General features: G+C 40.8%; 1 protein-coding gene across 1 annotated transcript in view; it reads left to right on the top strand.

Annotated features, from left to right (window-relative positions):
• Window positions 1-19,733, top strand: part of FMO4 (flavin containing dimethylaniline monoxygenase 4) — a 34,878-nt gene extending 15,145 nt beyond the window's left edge. The window contains exons 4-8 of the mRNA XM_043485625.1: window positions 4,807-4,949; window positions 6,072-6,271; window positions 7,358-7,710; window positions 10,309-10,378; window positions 17,228-19,733. Coding sequence (XP_043341560.1) covers window positions 4,807-4,949; window positions 6,072-6,271; window positions 7,358-7,710; window positions 10,309-10,378; window positions 17,228-17,633 — 1,172 coding nt within the window. The 3' untranslated portion in view covers window positions 17,634-19,733. The remainder of the gene's footprint in view (window positions 1-4,806; window positions 4,950-6,071; window positions 6,272-7,357; window positions 7,711-10,308; window positions 10,379-17,227) is intronic.
• Window positions 19,734-20,181: the final 448 nt, after the last annotated feature.

Here is a 20,181-nt window from a genome sequence, read left to right as displayed (position 1 = left end):
AACACTGAACAGTGAGTTCCTTCGGAGAAGGCAATGGCACCCCACTCCAGTACTCTTGCCTGGAAAATCCCATGGATGGAGGAGCCTGGTAGGCTGTAAACCATAGGGTCGCTAAGAGTCGGATATGACTGAGTGACTTCCCTTTCACTTTTCACTTTCATGCATTGGAGAAGGAAATGGCAACCCACTCCAGTGTTCTTGCCTGGAGAATCCCTGGGATGGCGGAGCCTGTTGGGCTTCCATATATGGGGTCGCACAGAGTCAGACACGACTGAAGCGACTTAGCAGCAGCAGCAGCAGTGAGTTCCTTATATACCCGTAGTACAAGCCCACTGATGGTTTGACAAGCTGCAGTTTGGGAAAAGAACTATTGCCTATGTTCATTACCTAGCCACCCGTGGCCTCCTAGATCTCTAGTGAATCGCCATTTCCAGGTGTGTCTAATTCTTCGTTTGTGCAGATTGAGGAATCATTGGATGGATCTGGCCTTTGAGGTCTGGGGATGTGGGGGGAATAGTTGTCAGGTTACTGGTTCTGGGGCCACCCTTTGGGCAATTGCACTCGTCTTGTTGTTTCCCTTTATTACCTCTGCATTCTTCTCTTGGTGACCTCTACAGTGAATCACTGCCACATTTTTTGGAAGTTGTACTGCTTCAATATGCTTAAGCCATTTTCACTTGTTTATTCTCTGCAGCAGACATGCCTCTTTCCTTCCAAATAGCCCCCTGTGTGTAGGGTGGTGTACACATCCTGGGATTCTGTGTGAACACCGAAGATCTTCCCTGTCCCAGAGGCTCCAGCAAGGCCTTTTTGACAGAAGTCCCTGGGGTAGGCTTCTTGCCTCTAAGACATAGGCCTGAGAGGTCTCTGCCTATCCTGCCAGGCTTTTTCCTTCTCTCGTAAAACTGCTCCCGTCCATGAATCATTCCTCTTTGGTATGTGGGAGAGGCTCATTTCCTAGGTCAGGGCAACTGAAATAGATCATATCTATGTGGCTTCTATATAATCATGCTCCAGGGGCCCTGTTTCTGTGGGTAGCAGGATTTAGCCTGTCCATTTTTTATGGTAACCACTGGATTGTCTAAAAGCATAGCCTGAACTTGAATTGACTTTCTGGGAACTAGCCAAAGTCTGAATCTGGTATGGAGTTCATATAGTGATCAGCTGACCAAATGTTAACTTCTCAGCTTTCTTTGGCCAGGTTGTAGTAACTGCTACTCCTGGGAGGCAAGGAAGCCACCTCTTAGCAGTTTGATCTAACTGTTTAGAAACATCAGCAACTACCTGAGTAAGGGGTCCCCAGTTTTTGAGCAAATACCCCAAAGATGATTCCCTTTATCTTATGAATGTAAAGGTCAAAGAGTTTAGCTAAATTTTGGAGACCCAGAACAGGGGCCTGAAGTAATTGCATTTTCAGTTCTTGAAAGGTCTTTTCACATTCTGAAATGCATTCAAAAAAATCATCATCCTTTCTTTTTAATTTTTCATAGAGTCCCAGCTATTAGACCACAGTTAGGAATCTAGACGTGGCAAAACCCAGCCATCCCCGGACAAACCCCTAAGCTGTCTTCTAGTTTTAGGAGGGGCAAGGCTGCCAATGCTTTCTACACTTCTCTTACCTTCTGTAAGAACGAAGCCTAGGTAGGTCACCCTAGTGTGTGGTATTTGAGCCTTTTTCTTGGATACCTTATATCCTTTATCCCCCAGGTGGTTCAGGGTGGTTACAGTATTTTCGTCAGAGGCCTCTTCAGTAGGGCTGACGATCAGAATTTTGTCTACATTGGAGGAGGGTTCCCTCCTCCAGGTATAGATCTTTTAAGTCTTTAGTTAAAGTCCACCCAAAGATGGTGGAGGAATTTTTGACCCTTTAAGGCAGGACTTCCCAGCAGTATTATTGTTTTCAATACATGTAAAGCATCTTTTAAATCTGATACAGACTTCCAGGTCCCAGGGGACAGCAGAGTAACCAGCAGTGTGTAGCATTAGAGTCTACTAGATGTATATCCTCAGCGGCTTCACTGATGGCCCTGGGGTCCTGTACCATACATTAATTCCCATTGGGTGTCTTTATGAGGAGAATGGAGGTATTGTATGCTGCTAGGCATGTTCTAATAAGGCCCTGGACAGTTAGGCCATGTGACAGGGCAGTACCCAACAAGACTTCCCAATGGAGAGGGTACTGTTTTCTATTGGGCCATTTATATACACATTTTAGATGGATTATTATGGAACTGGATCTCAGATTTATTCCAAGGAGATTAACTTGCTCTGTCTGGGAAGGTTTGTCATCAGCCATTATTAACATTATCATCTTGTGCCCTTTGTCTAAGAGGACGCCAATCTCCAATTTGTTTCCCATTAGGTGTATAGTAGCCCCCAATTTATTAAGATATCCCTTCCTGGCAGGAGTATAGCGTGTGTGGGAACATACAGAAAGGAGTGGATGAGCCTATGTTTGCCCACTTTACACTCTGATGGTCCTATGAATACCCATTCATGGGCCTTCCCTGATAGCCCCATAATTCTACATGTCTTGTGACTGAGTGTTCCTGATTTGATGTTCAGAACTGAGTAGGTAGCACCAGTGTCAGCTAAGAATTTGACAGGCTGTCTCCCTCTGTCGAATGTCCACTGGGGCTCCTGGGGTCAGCTGGGGAGCCAGTTTAGCAGCTTCCTGTCCCCATCATTCTTCTTTTGTTTGGCATTCCCTTCCCATGACTCAGGATAAGTGGTAGTTTAGATTTGGAGGCATTACCTGAAGCACCTGAAGGAAGGCCAAAGGTTTTCTGTTGACTCTTGATTGATTTCCCTAATCTTTTTCCAATGGACAGGTTTCTTTCCTACAGAAACATTCCTGAGTCAGGGGGTGATACCCAGAAGCTTCCAGTTCTGCTGCACCCTAATGAGCTGTCCTTCCGTATGGCAGACATTTGGTTCCCCATAACTTCGATGTTCTGTTTTGGATTTGTTTCAAACTATCAAGGGGAGCAGTTGAAGTGATTTGTTGGCACACAAATTCTACATGATTTGACATAAAAAGACTACAACTACTACTAAGACTTCCATTTCAGGAAATCTGGAACCAGCACCAAACTGTTAATGGATTCCTCAAAAGACTAAAATGGGAGGCGTCAAAATGGCATGGACTCCGATCTAACTGGGGGTTAAACTGACCCTTTTGAGTCAGTCCCCAACAATATTCCTGCCCCAAATCATTCAAGCCAATAAGAATGAAACCAAGTCAGATCAAAAGTAAAAGTAAGTTTTATTCTCTCATCAGAGAATGGAGATGTGTGAGATTGTGCTCTCAAGAACAGCTTTCCCCAACAGGCCGACTCTGGGGCTGCTTTATAGGTACCTCATCAGTGGGAAAGAGTGTGGAATTCTTAAGGGTCAGGCACAGCCACGCTGCTCATGGCTCCAGATCGTAGTGCCAGGTGCAGCATCTCTGCCCATGGCACCCTGCCACCATCTCGAATTGAGGCATCCCGCACAGCACTTCTGCACATGTTCTGCTGAGCTAAAGGATGAGACGCAGCCTTTTCACACTAGGAACTCTAGTCTGAAATGCTGAGTACAAGGCCTCTGCACAGGATATCCTATAATCAAGTGAAACTAGACTAAGTACAAAGGAAAAGAAAAAGGTTAGCCTTTATTACTCAGATTCTACTTTTATTTCTTGGGAATTGTTAATGGACTTTGCCAGCAACAGCCACCACTGTAAATAGCTCTGCTTCCACTGTTACTACAATTCTTAGTTTTGTATGAACCCACAGTTTATGTCTGTTATAGATGCCAATAAGATAACTACCAAAAAAAAAAGATCATGAGAAGAAATATTTGGTAGCCCTTTTCATATACAGTATATAAATATCATAATAGTGATACTTCTATTGACAGTATTTGGAGCTTGAAAGATCAGTGAGAAATATAAATATAAATAACAAAAGAATAAAGTTATAAATAAGCATATAGTATAATTAAAAAGTAAGTGTATGCATGCATGCTCAGTTGTGTCCAACTCTTTGCAACACCGTGAACTGCAGCACACCAGGCTCCTCTTTCTATGAGATTTCCCAGGCAAGAATACTGGAGTGGGTTGCCATTTTCTACTCCAGGGATCTTTCCAACCCAGGGATTGAACCCAAGTTGGCAGGTGGATTCTTTACCACTGAGCCACCTGGAAAGTTCAATAAGTGTGTAATAAAACACAAAGTAAAATAAGCGCTAAGTAACAAGCCTAAATAACAAGAATAATTATTTACATGAAAACATGCTATAAAATTTCTTTTTGCAAAAAAGGAGTTTTAATTCAATCTGTAAATATGTTATTAATGTATTCATAAATCACATTCTGATAGAATATACTGTTGGGTAAAATAAAGCATCAACAATTTATTGGGTTGTCCAGTAAGTTTGTGTGGGTTTTTCCATACAATCATCCAGAAAAACCCAAATGAACTTGGCCAACCCAATGCTTCTTGTCTAGGATGTTCAGGGTCATGCATGAGATGTTTCTTATTATCATCTACAGTAAGCTTGATTTCCCTAAGTAATTGCTTTAAAATGGAACACACAGAAATATAAGTTTTCCTATGTTTTTAACAAGGCATGTTGTCCTATACCAATGTCTGGGCTTACAGTATCCAGTGGGCTAGCAGATGGTACACTGATTCTACTTCCTGCAATTGGCAGCGGAAGCAAACGGCTGCCCTGTTTCTGAGACGCCCCTTTTCCCAAAGATCCTATGCCTACCAACTAAAGGAGTTATAACTCTAGGTATTTCTGATCCCTCCTTCCCCCCAGGAATCCATAAGTTTCAAGGCCAGATCCTACACAGCCAAGAGTACAAGATCCCAGCAGGCTTTCAAGGCAAACGCGTCTTAGTGATTGGTCTTGGAAACACTGGAGGAGACATTGCCGTGGAGCTCAGTCGAACCGCAGCTCAGGTACACCATCTCTGAATCTGCACTCCCACCCCTAGCATCACTTCTGGGGTCCGGAAGGTGGTATTCAAGGGTATAAAACACACTGGCCAAAATATGTGGAAATTATGTGGAATTGCTGAATTCCACATTTGCTAAATTATGTGGAAACAGGGTAAATGGGAAAAGAAAATCTTGAAAATCCATAAAGCCTTTCGTGATGCATGCTTTACAGAACTGAACCATCTCCAAGAAGGGTCGAGGAAAACTGTATGGATGCCAAACCACTAGGTATTTTTCAGAGGAGCTCCTGGAACAAGGTCAAATAGGCAAATTGCTCTGCCCACATCAACTATCTTTCTTTTACATACTCTCAGTAATTCTGGAAAAACTCCCACATACAAAGAGAAAGGGGAGTTTGTTTTCTGAACATCTCTTCAATTAGGAGTCAGATTTATACTTTGTTTTGAGGTAAAAACACCTCTTACTTTGCCCAAGATGTATACATAATGATTTTAGAAATCCCAAGCATAGGTTCACCAATTAGAAATCTATTCCACTTTATCATAAGTTATAGGAAAATGATTAGATGTGGAAATAGTGGATTTTTATTTAATTCAACTAAAATTGCTATCTCAAAACTCACTTTAAATTCCATATTATTTATGTAAAAAATTGCCAGATAAACAGCACATATCTACTATTCTTTAAACATGATGAGAATATTTAACTGATACATAGATTAGTCAAAGTGATTATGAAAACAATGACAGCAGTTGGAATAACTAGTCATTTGTAGGTAGTGTTAATCATTCGTCATGTCCTACGCTTTGCAACCCCATGGACTGCAGACCACCAGGCTCCTTTGTCCATGGAATTCTCCAGGCAAGAACCCTGGAGCAGGCTGCCGTTCCCTTCTCCAGGGGATCTGCCTGACCCAGCAATCGAATCCGGGTCTCCTGCATTGCAGGCAGATTCTTTACCAACTGAGCCACCAGGGAAGCCCAGTCATTTGTAGATCTGTGTACAAATTCACTAGTCCTCTGTTGTTATAAGACCAGAATGTTATAAGACCATTTCAAATATATTGAAGAAAAATACTACAAAATGATATACATGTATTTAGCCTTCTTGCCTTATTTTTAGGTACTTCTCAGTACTAGAACTGGTACCTGGGTTATCAACCGCTCTTCAGATGGGGGCTACCCATTTAATATGATGGTTTTAAGAAGACACCACAATTTTATTGCACAAGTTCTGCCCTCCTGTATTCTGAAGTGGATTCAAGAGAGGCGCCTCAATAAAAGATTTAACCATGCGAATTACGGACTAAATATTACTAAGGGGTATTTAATTATATTTTTATTTAATGGTAAAGTTATTTAATCAATATTTCTCATTCTCTTTAATTCAGAACTTAAAATGTCCAATAATTGTGACTTTGCCTTTGTTTATCCTTTTCTAAGCTTATTTTCTTAAGACAATGTCCATCAGTACCACAGAAGGTCTTAAAATAGGAGTATTCTCTGTCTGGTAGCAGACTAGTAAATGAAGAAAGAAGGATGGAAACTTTATTTCCAGTTTGAAAATCAGGATTAAAGTGGCCTTGAGTGTTCTCAGGTTGGCTACCATTCACAAGTAAATAACAGCACCAGTGAGCACAGATGGCCAGCTCTCACTAACCTTTAATAAATGTCCACGCTCGCTGAATGATTAGAAGTATGAATTGCCAAAAGGAATTCCTAGAATTATATATTTTAATATACATCTGTATAGACCTACACACTGGCAAGAAAAAAGAAAACCTTGGAAATGCATATAAAGTTGTGATTTTTATTAAATGCTTGACCCAAATATTTTTTCTTTGGTAAGATGGCTTTCACTTATGGAAAAAATGAATAACAATGAATGATTCAATATATAAATTTTATAGACATCTTGTCTGCTGCAATTAGGTAGAATGATGCTCATATGAAAATATGAAAATGTTCATAAATGAAAATATGTTCACTATGAAAATTCATTAGTAAATAGATACAAATTTTTTAATCCAAAAAGTTTTTTGCAATTTCCTCTTTGCCAAATGTCAATCTTTTGAGGCCTGGGTGATGTGAGATCCAAAACTGATTATCAAATGGATTGTCATATACTTGATCCTGACATTGCTCCAGAAATTAATTCCAAGGGAGAGAGAATTTTAAACTGCACAGGAAAAAATAGGTTTAGTCAATTTCTACATGCCTTCTACTGGGAGCAGGAAAACAAAACTTGTTATAGAAACAGCAAGTGACAACTTGAGAATAGACAATTAGACATTAGTCAATTTACTCCCTTGACTTGGCAGGTAATTATTTTGAACTGACTAAATAAATCATTTGATGAGTGTCTCATAAATATAGCTACAGTGAATAATTTTCTCTTCTCTGTCAAAGGAAAAAACCAAAAAAGATTGTGAATGATGAGCTGCCAACCTGTATCCTCTGTGGGACAGTCACTATTAAAACCAGCGTGAAGGAGTTCACAGAAACCTCTGCTGTCTTTGAAGACGGGACAGTGGAAGAAAACATTGATGTTGTGATCTTCACTACAGGATACACATATTCTTTTCCCTTTTTTGAAGAACCTCTCAAAACCCTTTGTACAAAGAAGATATTCCTATATAAGCTGGTCTTTCCCTCAAACCTAGAGAAGACAACATTAGCTATGATTGGCTTCATCAGCCTTACAGGATCCATCTTAGCAGGCACAGAGCTCCAAGCGCGATGGGCCACAAGAGTATTCAAAGGTACCTGGACTCTACTTACAGCCCATTGTGAACTGAGTCTTGAAATCAGTCCCTTGAGATTTATCTAAAATCCAATAAATGTGAGCTAAAGTACCATAAAATATCCAAAAAAAATTTAATGAAGAATTAATTTTGTATGTATGTAATATTATAGTGACTGTGCTTACATCACTAATGTGAGTGGGGAAAGTGAGTGGAAAAAGAGGATTTGACTCTGTGGATAGGATAAATCTGAACAACAGAATAATCACACTTCTCAGAGTCACTGAGGGAGTACTCAGGATCCTGTTTTATTCTGCTGTAGTTGAATCAAGTCTAGTCTAGTCTGTTTACTCCTATCTTTCCATTTATCACTAGCAGTAGAGTTTTATATTGCTTCTTAAGAAAGATATTGGGAGTAATATACACTGTGAATAAAGTTGGTGTCTAAGAAGATAGTGACTTTCAAGAAATGCCCATATAAACACCGTAGACCCTGGGCTGATGGCTGTCAGAACACAGGTGACAGAGTCAGGGCTACCAGAGTCCAATCCCAGTCCAATCCCAACTCATTAGCTTTGCAAGAACCTCTTTAAATCTCAGCCCCTTTGTTAAAGTGGGAATAATAAAACCTCTTTCATAAGGGTTTTGTAAAATGAATAATGTCTACAGAGCAGTTAACACAGTACTTGGCACAGAGTAAATGCTCATTAACTGACAGCTGTCATTCTTTTACTATTATTATCATACCTCTCCAGGGCAAGTTTTACATACATAAGCATTGTAAAGCATTGGATTTGTATTATTACATTTGTAAAAATATAAACAATAATCACAGTTGAGCCAACAATTTGTCCTTTAGCAGAATTTTGCCCTTAATGAATAAAAATCACCAATAATTTATAAATAGCATATAATACAGTATTAAGTAGTACCAACATCTCTCACTGCACAAATGTAGTGTATATCAACTATACTTTAAAATGTTCTCCTAAATTGACAGACATGGTATTTTAATGGGGTGGTGGCAGGAGGTGAAGTGAAGGGAGGAGAAGGTGATTAGGAATCTCATTTATTTGTATTACACAAAAAATTCCATGGTCTTTTATTAAATTATCCAAATGTTTATTTAAGGCAAATTAAAGTGCTTTTACAGCATTTTCCAATTATATTAAAAACACAGAAGACTCAAGTACCTGGGTTTTGGGGGGGTTAATTATTTTTTTAATTGGGGAATAATTGCTTTACAATGTTGTGTTGGTTTCTGCCATACAACACCATGAGTCAGCCATAAGTATACATATATTCTCTCCCTCCTGAGCCTCCCTCCCACCCCCCCAACCCCATCCCACCCCGCTAGGTTGTCACAGAGCACCAAGATGAGTGCCAGTTCCCACTAGCAAATTCCCACTAGCAATCTGTTTTACATACGGTAATATATATGTTTCAGTGCTATTCTCTCAATTCGTCCCACCCTCTTCCCCTGCTGTGTCCACAAGTCTGTTCTCTATGTGTCTCTATTCCTACTCCACAAATAGGTTCATCAGTACCATTTTTCTAGATTCCATATATATGAGTTAATATACAATATTTGTTTCTCTCTTTCTGACTTACTTCACTCTGTATAACAGGTTTCAGGTTCATCCACCTGGGTTGGGATGATCCCCTGGAGGAAGGCATGGCAACCCACTCCAGTATTCTTGCCTGGAGAATCCTTTGGATAGAGGAGCCTGGTGGGCTACAGTCCAAGGGTCACAAGAGTCAGACATGACTAAAGCAACTTATCATGCACACATGCACCTCACTAGAACTGATGCAAATTCATTCATTTTCATGGCTGGGTAATATTCCATTGTATATATGTACCACAACTTCTTTATCCATTCATCTGTCAATGGACATCTAGTTTGCTTCTGTGTCCTACCTATTATAAATACTGCTGCAGTGAACACTGGGGCACATGTGTCTTTTTAAATTATATTACCTGGGTTTTTTAAGTGTTTTATAATGAGCTCAAAAATGCTTATGAGAATGATAGAGCTGACAAAACAAAACTTTATTAGATCACACCACAGTAGTGATTGCATGCCTCTCCAGAGACCCTGCAAGGGAAATGTGGGTACCACCAAGTAGAGTCTTTACAGCTTTATACAGGATACAATGATCCCAGCGGCAAGTACACTCCAGGGCTAAGTCAGAGCTTTCTCATGTAGATTAGTAAGTACCCTGGTTAAGTGAGTTCAGAGAGGGATTTTACCTCCAGAAAATTATCCTCTGTACTCTATTCCCACTCTGTACTGTGTGCTGTGCTAAGTCGCTCAGTTGTGTCTGACTCTTTGCGATCCCAGGGACTATAGCCTGCTAGGCCTTCTATCCACGAAGAGGGTTGCCATGCCTTCCTCCAGGGAATCTTCCGACCCAGGGGTCAAACCCACATCTCCTGCAGCTCCTGCATTGCAAGCAGATTCTTTACCACCTTGGGAAAGCCCCAATCCCATTCTAAGCTTTTTCAATCACATGTTCTGAGGTTGAAGCAGTGGGAGGCCAGAAATGAGGGGGAAGAGAACTCAAAGGAAGAGCCACATGTGACTTTGGTGTTGTTTCTGGCTTTTCTCACAGGACTCTGTAAGATACCACCATCTCAAAAACTGATGGCTGAGGCTATGAAGAAGGAGCAGCTCATAGAAAGGTATGAAAAATAGCCTGCTACAGGGAAAATTTACCATTATATTCCACTACAAAACATTTTTTTCAATATAAAAACCACTTCTAGGGAAGCAGTGAGGCAGGTTGGAAATAATTGCATTATGAGCCAGAAGAATGTATTTTTAGTTCTAACTCTTCCACCCGCTAGATTTGTGGTCCAGTGGTTAAGACTCCATCCTTTCACTGCAGGGGGGCATGAGTTCAGTCTCTGGTCAGGGAACTGAGATCCCTGCATGCCACACAGTGCAGTCAAAAAAAAAATTTGATTTTTGGCTTTAGATGATGTGCCTGGTGGGGGCATCAGGTCGCCTCAGCAGAACACAGAACCTGGCCCTAGACAATTGCAACCCTTTGTTTCAGTTCAGTTCAGTTCAGTTCATTCGCTCAGTCGTGTCCGACTTTTTGCGACCCCATGAATCGCAGCATGCCAGGCCTCCCTGTCCATTATCAACTCCCGGAGTTTACTCAAACTCATGCCCATCGAGTCGGTGATGCCATCCAGCCATCTCATCCTCTGTCGTCCCCTTCTCCTCCGGCCCCCAATCCCTCCCAGCATCAGGGTCTTTTCCAACGAGTCAACTCTTCACATGAGGTGGCCAAAGTATTGGAGTTTCAGCTTCAGCATCAGTCCTTCCAATGAACACCCAGGACTGATTTCCTTTAGGATGGACTGGTTGGATCTCCTTGCAGTCCAAGGGACTCTCAAGAGTCTTCTCCAACACCACAGTTCAAAAGCATCAATTCTTCGATGCTCAGCTTTCTTCACAGTCCAACTCTCACATCCATACATGACCACTGGAAAAACCATAGCCTTGACCAGATGGACCTTTGTTGGCAAAGTAATGTCTCTGCTTTTTAATATGCTATCTAGGTTGGTCATCACTTTCCTTCCAAGGAGTAAGCGTCTTTTAATTTCATGGCTGCAGTCACCATCTGCAGTGATTTTGGAGCCCAAAAAATAAAGTCTGACACTGTTTCCACTGTTTCCCCATCTATTTCCCATGAGGTGATGGGACCAGATGCCATGATCTTAGTTTTCTGAATGTTAAGCTTTAGGCCAACTTTTTCACTCTCCTCTTTCACTTTCATCAAGAGGCTTGGCCCCAAAACCCTGTTCTCTTTGTTCTCCTACTTCTCAGGCTGTTCTTTCTCTATATTTACAAGTATCTCCTCTTCCTCACTCCTAAAAATTGGTGAACCCCGACCTTAATCCTCAGACCTCTTCTTACTCCTGTTAACACTAGTGGGTAACCTCACCAGGCCTGTGGCTTTAAATAACATCATGTACTCATGGCTCCCAAACTTGGGTCTCTAACCCAGATCGCTCCTTGGAATTCCAAATCCTAAACCAACTCCCTCTAGGTATCTCCACTTAAGATATGTAATAGGTATCTCAAACTTAAAAGAAAAAAAATTTATTATGTATTTAGCTGCCTCAGGTCTTCATTGTGGCACACAGGATCTTCACTGCATCATATGAGATCTTTTGTTGTGGCACGTGGGCTTTGATTCTCTGTGACTCGTGGTATCATAGTTCCCTGACCAGGGATTGAACCCGAGTGCAAGGTGGATTCTTAACCACTGGACCACCAGGGAAGTCCTGGTATCTCCAATTTAACATGTCTAGAAACTAACCCTCAACCTCCACCAGCACATGGGCTACTCTGAGGCTTTCCCCTTCTTGGTCGATGGCTACTTACTCCAGTTGAACAGTCAAAAACCTTGGAGTGATCTTTTTTCCTCTTTTTCTTTCACATCCTCAGCAAATACTGTTAACTCTTACCCTCAGATAAATTCAGAATCCAGACCCCTCTCACTACCCTGGCTACTAACCACCCCAGAACAGGCCACCGTGGTCTCTCACCAGGACACTTGCGGTCACCTCTTATCTTGTCTCTGTGCCTCGTCTCTTCTCTTCTACAGTCTCCTCTTGACTCCACACAAGAGTGAACAATGCCACATTGCTCTTCTGTTGAAAACCCTCTGCTTCCCATTTCACTCCCAGAAACTTCCCTGCAGCTCTGCACCCATCCAGGCAACAGCTCCCTCTATGCCCTCATTGTCTCCTGTTCTCCCAACTTTCCCACACTACTCCAGTCACTCCAGACAGCTCCCTGGGTTTCAGGCATGCCCCAGAACCTTTGCACTTACTGTCTCCTCTGCCTGGAATGTTCTGCCCCCTACCCCATACCTGTTGGCTCACTCTGTTCAAATATCCCCTCATCAGAGAGAAGCCTTCTCTAAGAACACTGCATGAAATGGCAACCCACCTAGTCTCATCGTTGCCTCTCCCCTTTACCTGTCTTTGTAAGTCTTCATAATTCCTCTTACTACTTGATATATTCTATATCTGTTTGGCTGGGGTTTTGTTGTTGCTTTTTTTATTTGTTTTTCACTGTGCCAAGTGGCATACAGGATCTTAGTTACCTGACCAGGAATAGAACCCATGCCCCCTATAGTGGGAGTATTGACTCTTAACCACTGACCAGCAGGAAAGTCCCTGGCTGGGTTTTTCACAGCCTGCTGCTCTGCCCTGTTGGAATGTAAGTTCCTTGACAGCAAAGACTTTGTTTTACTCACTGTTGGACTCCTAACACCTAGGATAATGCCTGTCATGTGACAGACACTTAGGGCTGATTGACTGATTGAAGGAATGAATGAATAAGTGAAAGAATGACATTGGCACATCATGAAAATTTACTAATAACAGAAATAGATAGGGATAGAACCTTCCTATACACTATACATTTGGCCCTTGAACAATACAGGTTTGAATGCATGGATCCACTTATATGCAGATTTTTTTTTCAATATATTGGAAAAATTGAGGGAGGTTTGTGACAATTTGAAAACACTTGCAGATAAATCACAAAGCCTAGAAATATTGAAAAAATTAAGAAAAAGTTAGATATGTCATGAATGTGCAAAATATAGGTAGATATTAGTCTATTTTATCATTTACTGCCATCAAATATATAAAAATCTATTATAAAATTTAAAATTTATCAAAACTTGCACACAGAAACACAGATCCTACATTGTGCATTCACAAGCAAGAGAAATATAAATAAGTGTAAAGCATGCATGTGTGCTCACTCAGTCGTGTCTGACTCTGTGACCCCACAGACTGCATCCCTCCAGGCTCCTCTGTCCATGGGATAATCCCAGCAAGAATACTGGAGTGGGTTGTCATTTCCTCTTCTAGGGGATCTTCTCAACCCAGCGATCAAACCCGTGTTTTCTGCATTGGCAGGCAGACTCTTTACTACTGAGCCACATGGGAAACCCAAACAGTGTAAAGATGCAGTGTTAAATCATAACACCATAAATTTAACTGTAGCAGTACTGCAGTAATTTCATGGCTACCTTCTGTTGCTATTGTGATGAGCTCAGGTGTTTCACATATCTGCTTAATATGTCATATGACCCTAATCATCTCTGCATGAACAGTTCACCTCTCCAGCAAATTTCATATCACAGTAAAAAATGATCTCTCACATTTCTCATGTATTTTTCATCGTGATTAGTGCAATAATGTAAACCTTGAATCACAACACGGGACCCATTAGAGTGCCACTAGTGATGCTGGAAGTGCTCCCAAGAAGCAGAAAAAAGTCCCAAATTTACAAGAAAAAGTTGAATTGCTTGACATGTACTATAGACTGAGGTCTGCAGCTGCAGTTGTCTGTCATTTCACAATAAATGAATTCAGCATAAGGACCATTATAAAAAAGAAAATTTGTGAAGCCATCACTGTACCTGTGCCAGCAGGCATGAAAATCTTGCACTTTTTGTGAAATAATTTTTCATCTTGTGTTGAAAATGCAGCTTTTATGTGTGTGCAGGATTGCTATAGGAAAGGCATACTTATAGACTTTTATAGATTTGAAACATAGTGAAGTCATTATATGACAACTGAAAGCAAAAGAAACGTGAAGAAGTACTTAATGCTAGAGAAGGATGGTTTCCTGATTTTAGAAAGCAGTGTCTTTAAAATAAAAAAAGTCAAGATAACAGGAAGAGCAGCTTCTGTTGACCAAGAGGAAGCAGACAGCGTTCCAGGATGCCGTTAAGACAGTCACTGGAGAAAAAGGATATCTGCCTGAAACGGCGTTTAATGCAGACAAGAGTGCCCTATCCTAGGGATGGCGGATAGCAGAGTGCCACAAAGGACATTTATTATTAAAGAGGAAAACTGAACACGAGAATTTAAGGCAGGAAAGCATAGGCTAACTCTACATTCATGTGTAAATACAGTCGGGTTTATGGTCACATTAGTTATTCAGTCGTGTCTGACTCTTTGTGACCAATGGGCTATATAGCCCGCCAGGCTCCTCTGTCCATGGAGTTCTCCAGACAAGAATACTGGAGTAGGTTGCCATTCCTTTCTCTAGGGGATAGGTTCACAGTCAGGACTGCCCTTAACTGTAAAACTGCTAACCCCCCAGCTTTTAAGGGAAAAGATAAATACCAGCTACCAGTCTTTTCATTGTACAACAAGAAAGCCTGGACAATGACAACCCTTTTTCTGGATTAAACCCAGTTCCTTCACTGCTCTGTCCCTAAAATCATAAAGCACCTTGGCAATAAGTGACTGTCTTTGAAAGTTCTTTTGATATTGGATAATCCCCTGGCCACCCAGAACACAAAGCGTCTGAAGTGCTCTATGGAAATGATTGTCAGTGCGATGGAAGAGAATCCCAATAAAGAGAATATCATGAAAGCCTGGAAGGATTACACCATTGAAGATGCCATCGTTGTTATAGAAAAAGTTGTGAAAGCCACTAAGCCTGAAACAATAAATTCCTGCTGGAGAAAACCATGTCCAGATGTTGTGTGTGACTTCACAGGGTTTACAATAGAGCCAGTCAAGGAAATCACGAAACAGACTGTAGACATGGGAGGGGGGAAAAAAGGTGGGGAGTGAAATGTTTCAAGATAAGGATCTTGGAGAAATTTGAGAGCTAATAGACCACACGCCAGAGGAGTTAACAGAAGACAATTTGATAGGGGGATGAGTGCTTCCAAACCAGGGCAAGAGGCTGAGGAAGAAGACATAGGAGAAGCAGTGCCAGAAAGCAAATTGACATCAGACAGTCTGGCAAAAGGATTCCAGTTATTTAAGACTGATTTTGACTTCTTTTACAGCATGGACCCTTCTATGATACAGGCACTGAAACTTAAGCAAATGATGGAAGAAAAATTGGTATCATATAAAAACATTTTTAAAAGAAGTGAAAAAGCAAAAAAGTCAGACAGAAAGTATAGTGTATTTCCATAAAGTTACATAAGTATTTCCATAAAGTTACACGACACGTGCCTGTCTCTCCAGCCTCCCCTTCCACTTCCTCACCTCTTCTCCCTCTGCCACCCTGAGACAGCAAGATCAACCCCTTATCTTCCTCCTCCTCTGCCTACTCAATGCGAAGACGACAAGGATAAAGACCTTTATGATGATCCACTTCCTCTTAAAGAATAGTAAATAATCATTATGCCCCACTGTTAATAGATTTATCTGTTGTGTATGTGTCTTCTGTGAAAATCTAAACCTGCACAGCAAGAACTGAATGAGAAGTCTTTGTGTCATCATGGTCATCACTGCTTAAGTATTTCTCATATATAACTTCATGCGTAAGACTTGTAGGGAGTGGATAGCCCATCCTTGCATAGGCATAAGGTGAGTGACATTTACAGTAATATAAAATTAATAATGTGTTAGCTTTCTTATTGGTTTCTAACTTTGATTTCAAAGAATTATATTACTGTACAATATGCCTCCTTCTTTCATATTTGGAGAAAGAGTTCATCATCACAGGTAAGTGGGTTTTTTTAATGCAACAATATTTCCAATACTGTACTATGAATATGACTATAATACCATATACCATAAAAATTTTATAATGATTCATTCATTATTATGTAGGCCAGGCTTCCATGAAATAATCATATTGCTACTGCTTCTTCATTATCAATGTATAATTCATTATACTTGTAAATAAATATGAATTTCTTTTTCACATTATCTTTTCATTTTTGATGTCCAGCGTTAGGAATACAAATAACATCTACAGTGTTTTGTATCCTATAAGACAATATTGATGTAGGTACCAATAGATAATTCATCTTATAAACAGACAACATAAATTTATGGGATTGATGAGCACAGTATGGTACTGTAAATATATTTTCTCTTCCTTATGGTTTTCTTAATATCATTTTCTTTTCTCAGTTTACTCTAAGAATACAGTATAGGATCATATAACATACAAAATATGTGTTAACCTGCTTATGCTATCAGTATGGCCTTTAGTTTACTAATAATTTATTAGTAGTTAAGTTTGAGGGGAGTCAAGTTTCACTTAGATTTTCAACTATATGGGAGGTTGATACCCCAACTCCCTCATTATTCAGAGGTCAACTGTACTTACATCTGTGTCATGTTCAGTTCTGCTGCACCAAGTATGATCCTCTCGACTCACAATTAACATCAATAAAAATAATTCAGGTGGTTATATATGTGATGCTTTCTGATCATATTTATTTGTTCAATAACTGAGGTATCTGGACTGATCTGATTTTACCCTCATATCAAATTCAAGAACCAGAAACATTATTTAAAGCTCCACTTCCAATCATCTTCTTCTGCCATCTCCTTTAACAAAATTAATTACACTCACAAATACCCTATGCAAATAAACTCCTTTTATTTTTTTCTCTCCAACATAGGAAAACATTCCCAACATGGTTTGACTCCAATGGAAAGAAACAAAATGGCGGGAGGTGGGGAAACTCATAACTTGGACATCAAGTGATCCATCTTTTTCCCTCTCAGGGGTTTGATGAAAGATCCCGGTGTAGACAAACTTGACTACATTTCCTACCTGGATGACCTTGCTTCCTTCATAGGCGTAAAGCCCAACGTCCCACTTCTGTTCATCAAGGATCCCAGACTAGCATGGGAAGTTTTCTTTGGACCATGTACTCCTTACCAGTATCGCCTAATGGGCCCCGGGAAATGGGATGGAGCCCGAAATGCCATCTTGACCCAGTGGGACAGGACACTGAAACCCCTAAAAACTCGAACCGTTCCTGGTTCCTTCAAACCTGCCTCTGTGTCACATTACTTGAAAGCCTGGGGGGCACCTATACTGCTTGCTTCCCTTCTGCTGATCTACAAATCTTCCATTTTTTTGAAATTGGTGCCAGAAAAACTACAGGACAGAATATCCCCTTACTGAATAAGTATTTGGTGAGGGTAAATCTGATGGGTGATGAGGATTGGCCCCAGTCATATTAATTCTGTTCCCAAATATCTTGTGTTTCCCCTCCCCTCTCCATCACAGCTGGTATAATCCAAGTTTAGGTCTAATCATCTCTTACCTGAATTATCGTTCTATCTTCCTCTCAAGTCTCAGTACCTCCTTTCTTGCCTCCTTTACCTAAGCAATTGTTCTAAAATAAAAAATACTGTCATTGTTTCCATCAAGATCTTAGTAGGAACAAGACAGAACTCAAATTAGGTAATTTGTGGAAACTTTATATAAAGATTATGTCCAATGGTTTGAGCAGAGGGTAGGGAAATCGTAAGTAGAATGAAATACTCCCAGACTAGTAACCATGAGATGCTTTTACCATCCATAGTTTTTCTAAAGAGGCAAAGGGAGAACAAATATGAATAAGAGAGCGAGGTTATGTGGAGAGGACCACCTCTCAAGAGCTGTGATCTCCAGCTCACCACTGAAGGCAGTCCATGGTGACCCCAAAAGTACAGAACTAGGGAAATTCATTGCCTAATCTTACGTTCTTCCCTCCCTCTGATCTTCTGCCCATGCTTCTCAATGGCCTAACCCAACTAAAATTCAGAAGGCAAGGTTACTGACTATTGTGGATTTAATTGCATTCATTCCCCCAAAAATATAGTCAAGTTCTAACCTCTGGTACCTATGAATGGTGCCAGAGGTAACTTACTTGGAAATAGGATCTTTGCAAATGTACGAAAATAAGATCTTTGCAAATGTACATAAGTTGAGATCATACTGAAATAGGGTGAGCTAGATCCAATATAAAAAGAGGATCCTTATAAAAAGAGGATAAAGCTACTTCCTGGTGATCTAGTGACTAATTAGAGTCCAGGCTACCAATGCAGGGGGCCCAGGTTCAATCCCTGGTCAGGGAATTAGATCCCATATGCCTCAACTGAAGATCTCGCATGCTGCAACTAAGACCCAGTGCAGCCAAATAAATAAATTTTTTTAAAAAGAGAGAGAGGCTAAGACACAGAGACACAGTCACAGTGGAGAATACCATGTGAAGTCAGGCAGAAGTTGGAATGATGCATCTACAAACCAAGGATCGCCAAGCACGCAAACACTGAAAGAGACACAGAACAGATTCTCTCTCAAAATCCACAGAGGAAAAAGCCCCACCAACAACAAGTCCAGACTCCTAGACTCCAGAATTGTGAAAGAATAAGCCACCCACTTTGCTATGGCAATCTTAGGATATGATACACCAACTGATGTTTCCTGTGGAGGTCAGCCTGCTAGGCCACAGTGCAGAGCAAAGGTGATGGAAAGTGTATGTGGAAGGACAACCAGAAAGGATCCAGAGCAGACATGTTGCTTTCCAGTTTAAAAATCCTGCAAAGTTTCTCCCTGGATTAGAGATAATAAATTCCTTAGTCTTGAAGAGGAGACTCTTCCTGATCTGAGTCCATTTGCCCAGGTCACCGGAATCCTGGACTGTAACCACCCCTCCTCTTCAAAATCCTACCATCTAGCCCTCATACCTCCTCACTTTGGCATAAGCTGTTGCCTTTTCCAGCTATGCAAATTCACACCTGACTGTCTTTCTAGGGTGAGCTTGATTATCTCCCTTTGTGAAGCCTTCTCTGAGTCCCCAAAGCAGAGTTGACTGCCACTACATAATGACTGGGCTTCCCTGGTGGCTCAGGGATGGTGAAGAATCTGCTCGCAATGCAGGAGATCCAGGTTCAATTCCTGGATTGGGAAGATTCTCAGGAGAAGGGCATGGCAACTCACTCCAGTATTCTTGCCTGGAGAATTCCATGGACAGAGGAACCTGGTGCGCTACAGATCATGGGGTTGCAGAAGAGTTGGACATGACTGAGTAACTAACACTTCCACTTTCTTTCATTTTTCATGACTGCCATCTCACATACTACTCCATCATTGTTCTGTTCTTACTATAACATTAATGTAATTTTCTTTTTGTGTCCATCTCCTAATAAATGGTGGGTTCTTGAGAGGAACCATCATCTTGTCCAGCTAAAACACTGCCTGATAAAAATACTGCAAAATAAATATTTGATGACTAAACAGTGGCTTCACTGGCTGACATTCCTTGTCTCTCTTCTACCCACATTCTTTTCTTCTGCCAACTTGATAAATTACTTCAGACTACTTCAGCTCTGCAAATGAACAAGGACCGTCCACTAACATATAATTTTCTAAGACAATCCATGTGGCAGTCAGAATATATACAACTGATCAGCAACTGGGAGCCAGGAGTACTGATGGAAAGCGCTAACTCTAGAATTCAACCTGGATTATAATCCCAGCTCTGCCATTAACTGTGAAACTTTGATCAAGTTACTTAGCCGCTGTGAGCCTCAAGTGTCCTCATCTGGAAAATGAGGCGACAAGAATATTACCTACCTCAAAAGTAAACATGAAGTGAGACAATATAGGGTGTTACTTACATAGTAAATTAACTATTAACAGCTGAAGAGTTTGAGGACATTTTAAATTCTCTGAATTAAAGGAT

The sequence above is a fragment of the Cervus canadensis genome, chromosome 13 (assembly GCF_019320065.1).
Source record: "Cervus canadensis isolate Bull #8, Minnesota chromosome 13, ASM1932006v1, whole genome shotgun sequence".
NCBI classification, from domain to species: Eukaryota; Metazoa; Chordata; class Mammalia; order Artiodactyla; family Cervidae; genus Cervus; species Cervus canadensis.
Note: the sequence above shows the minus strand (reverse complement) of the source record. Positions and strands in the feature narration are given on the sequence as shown.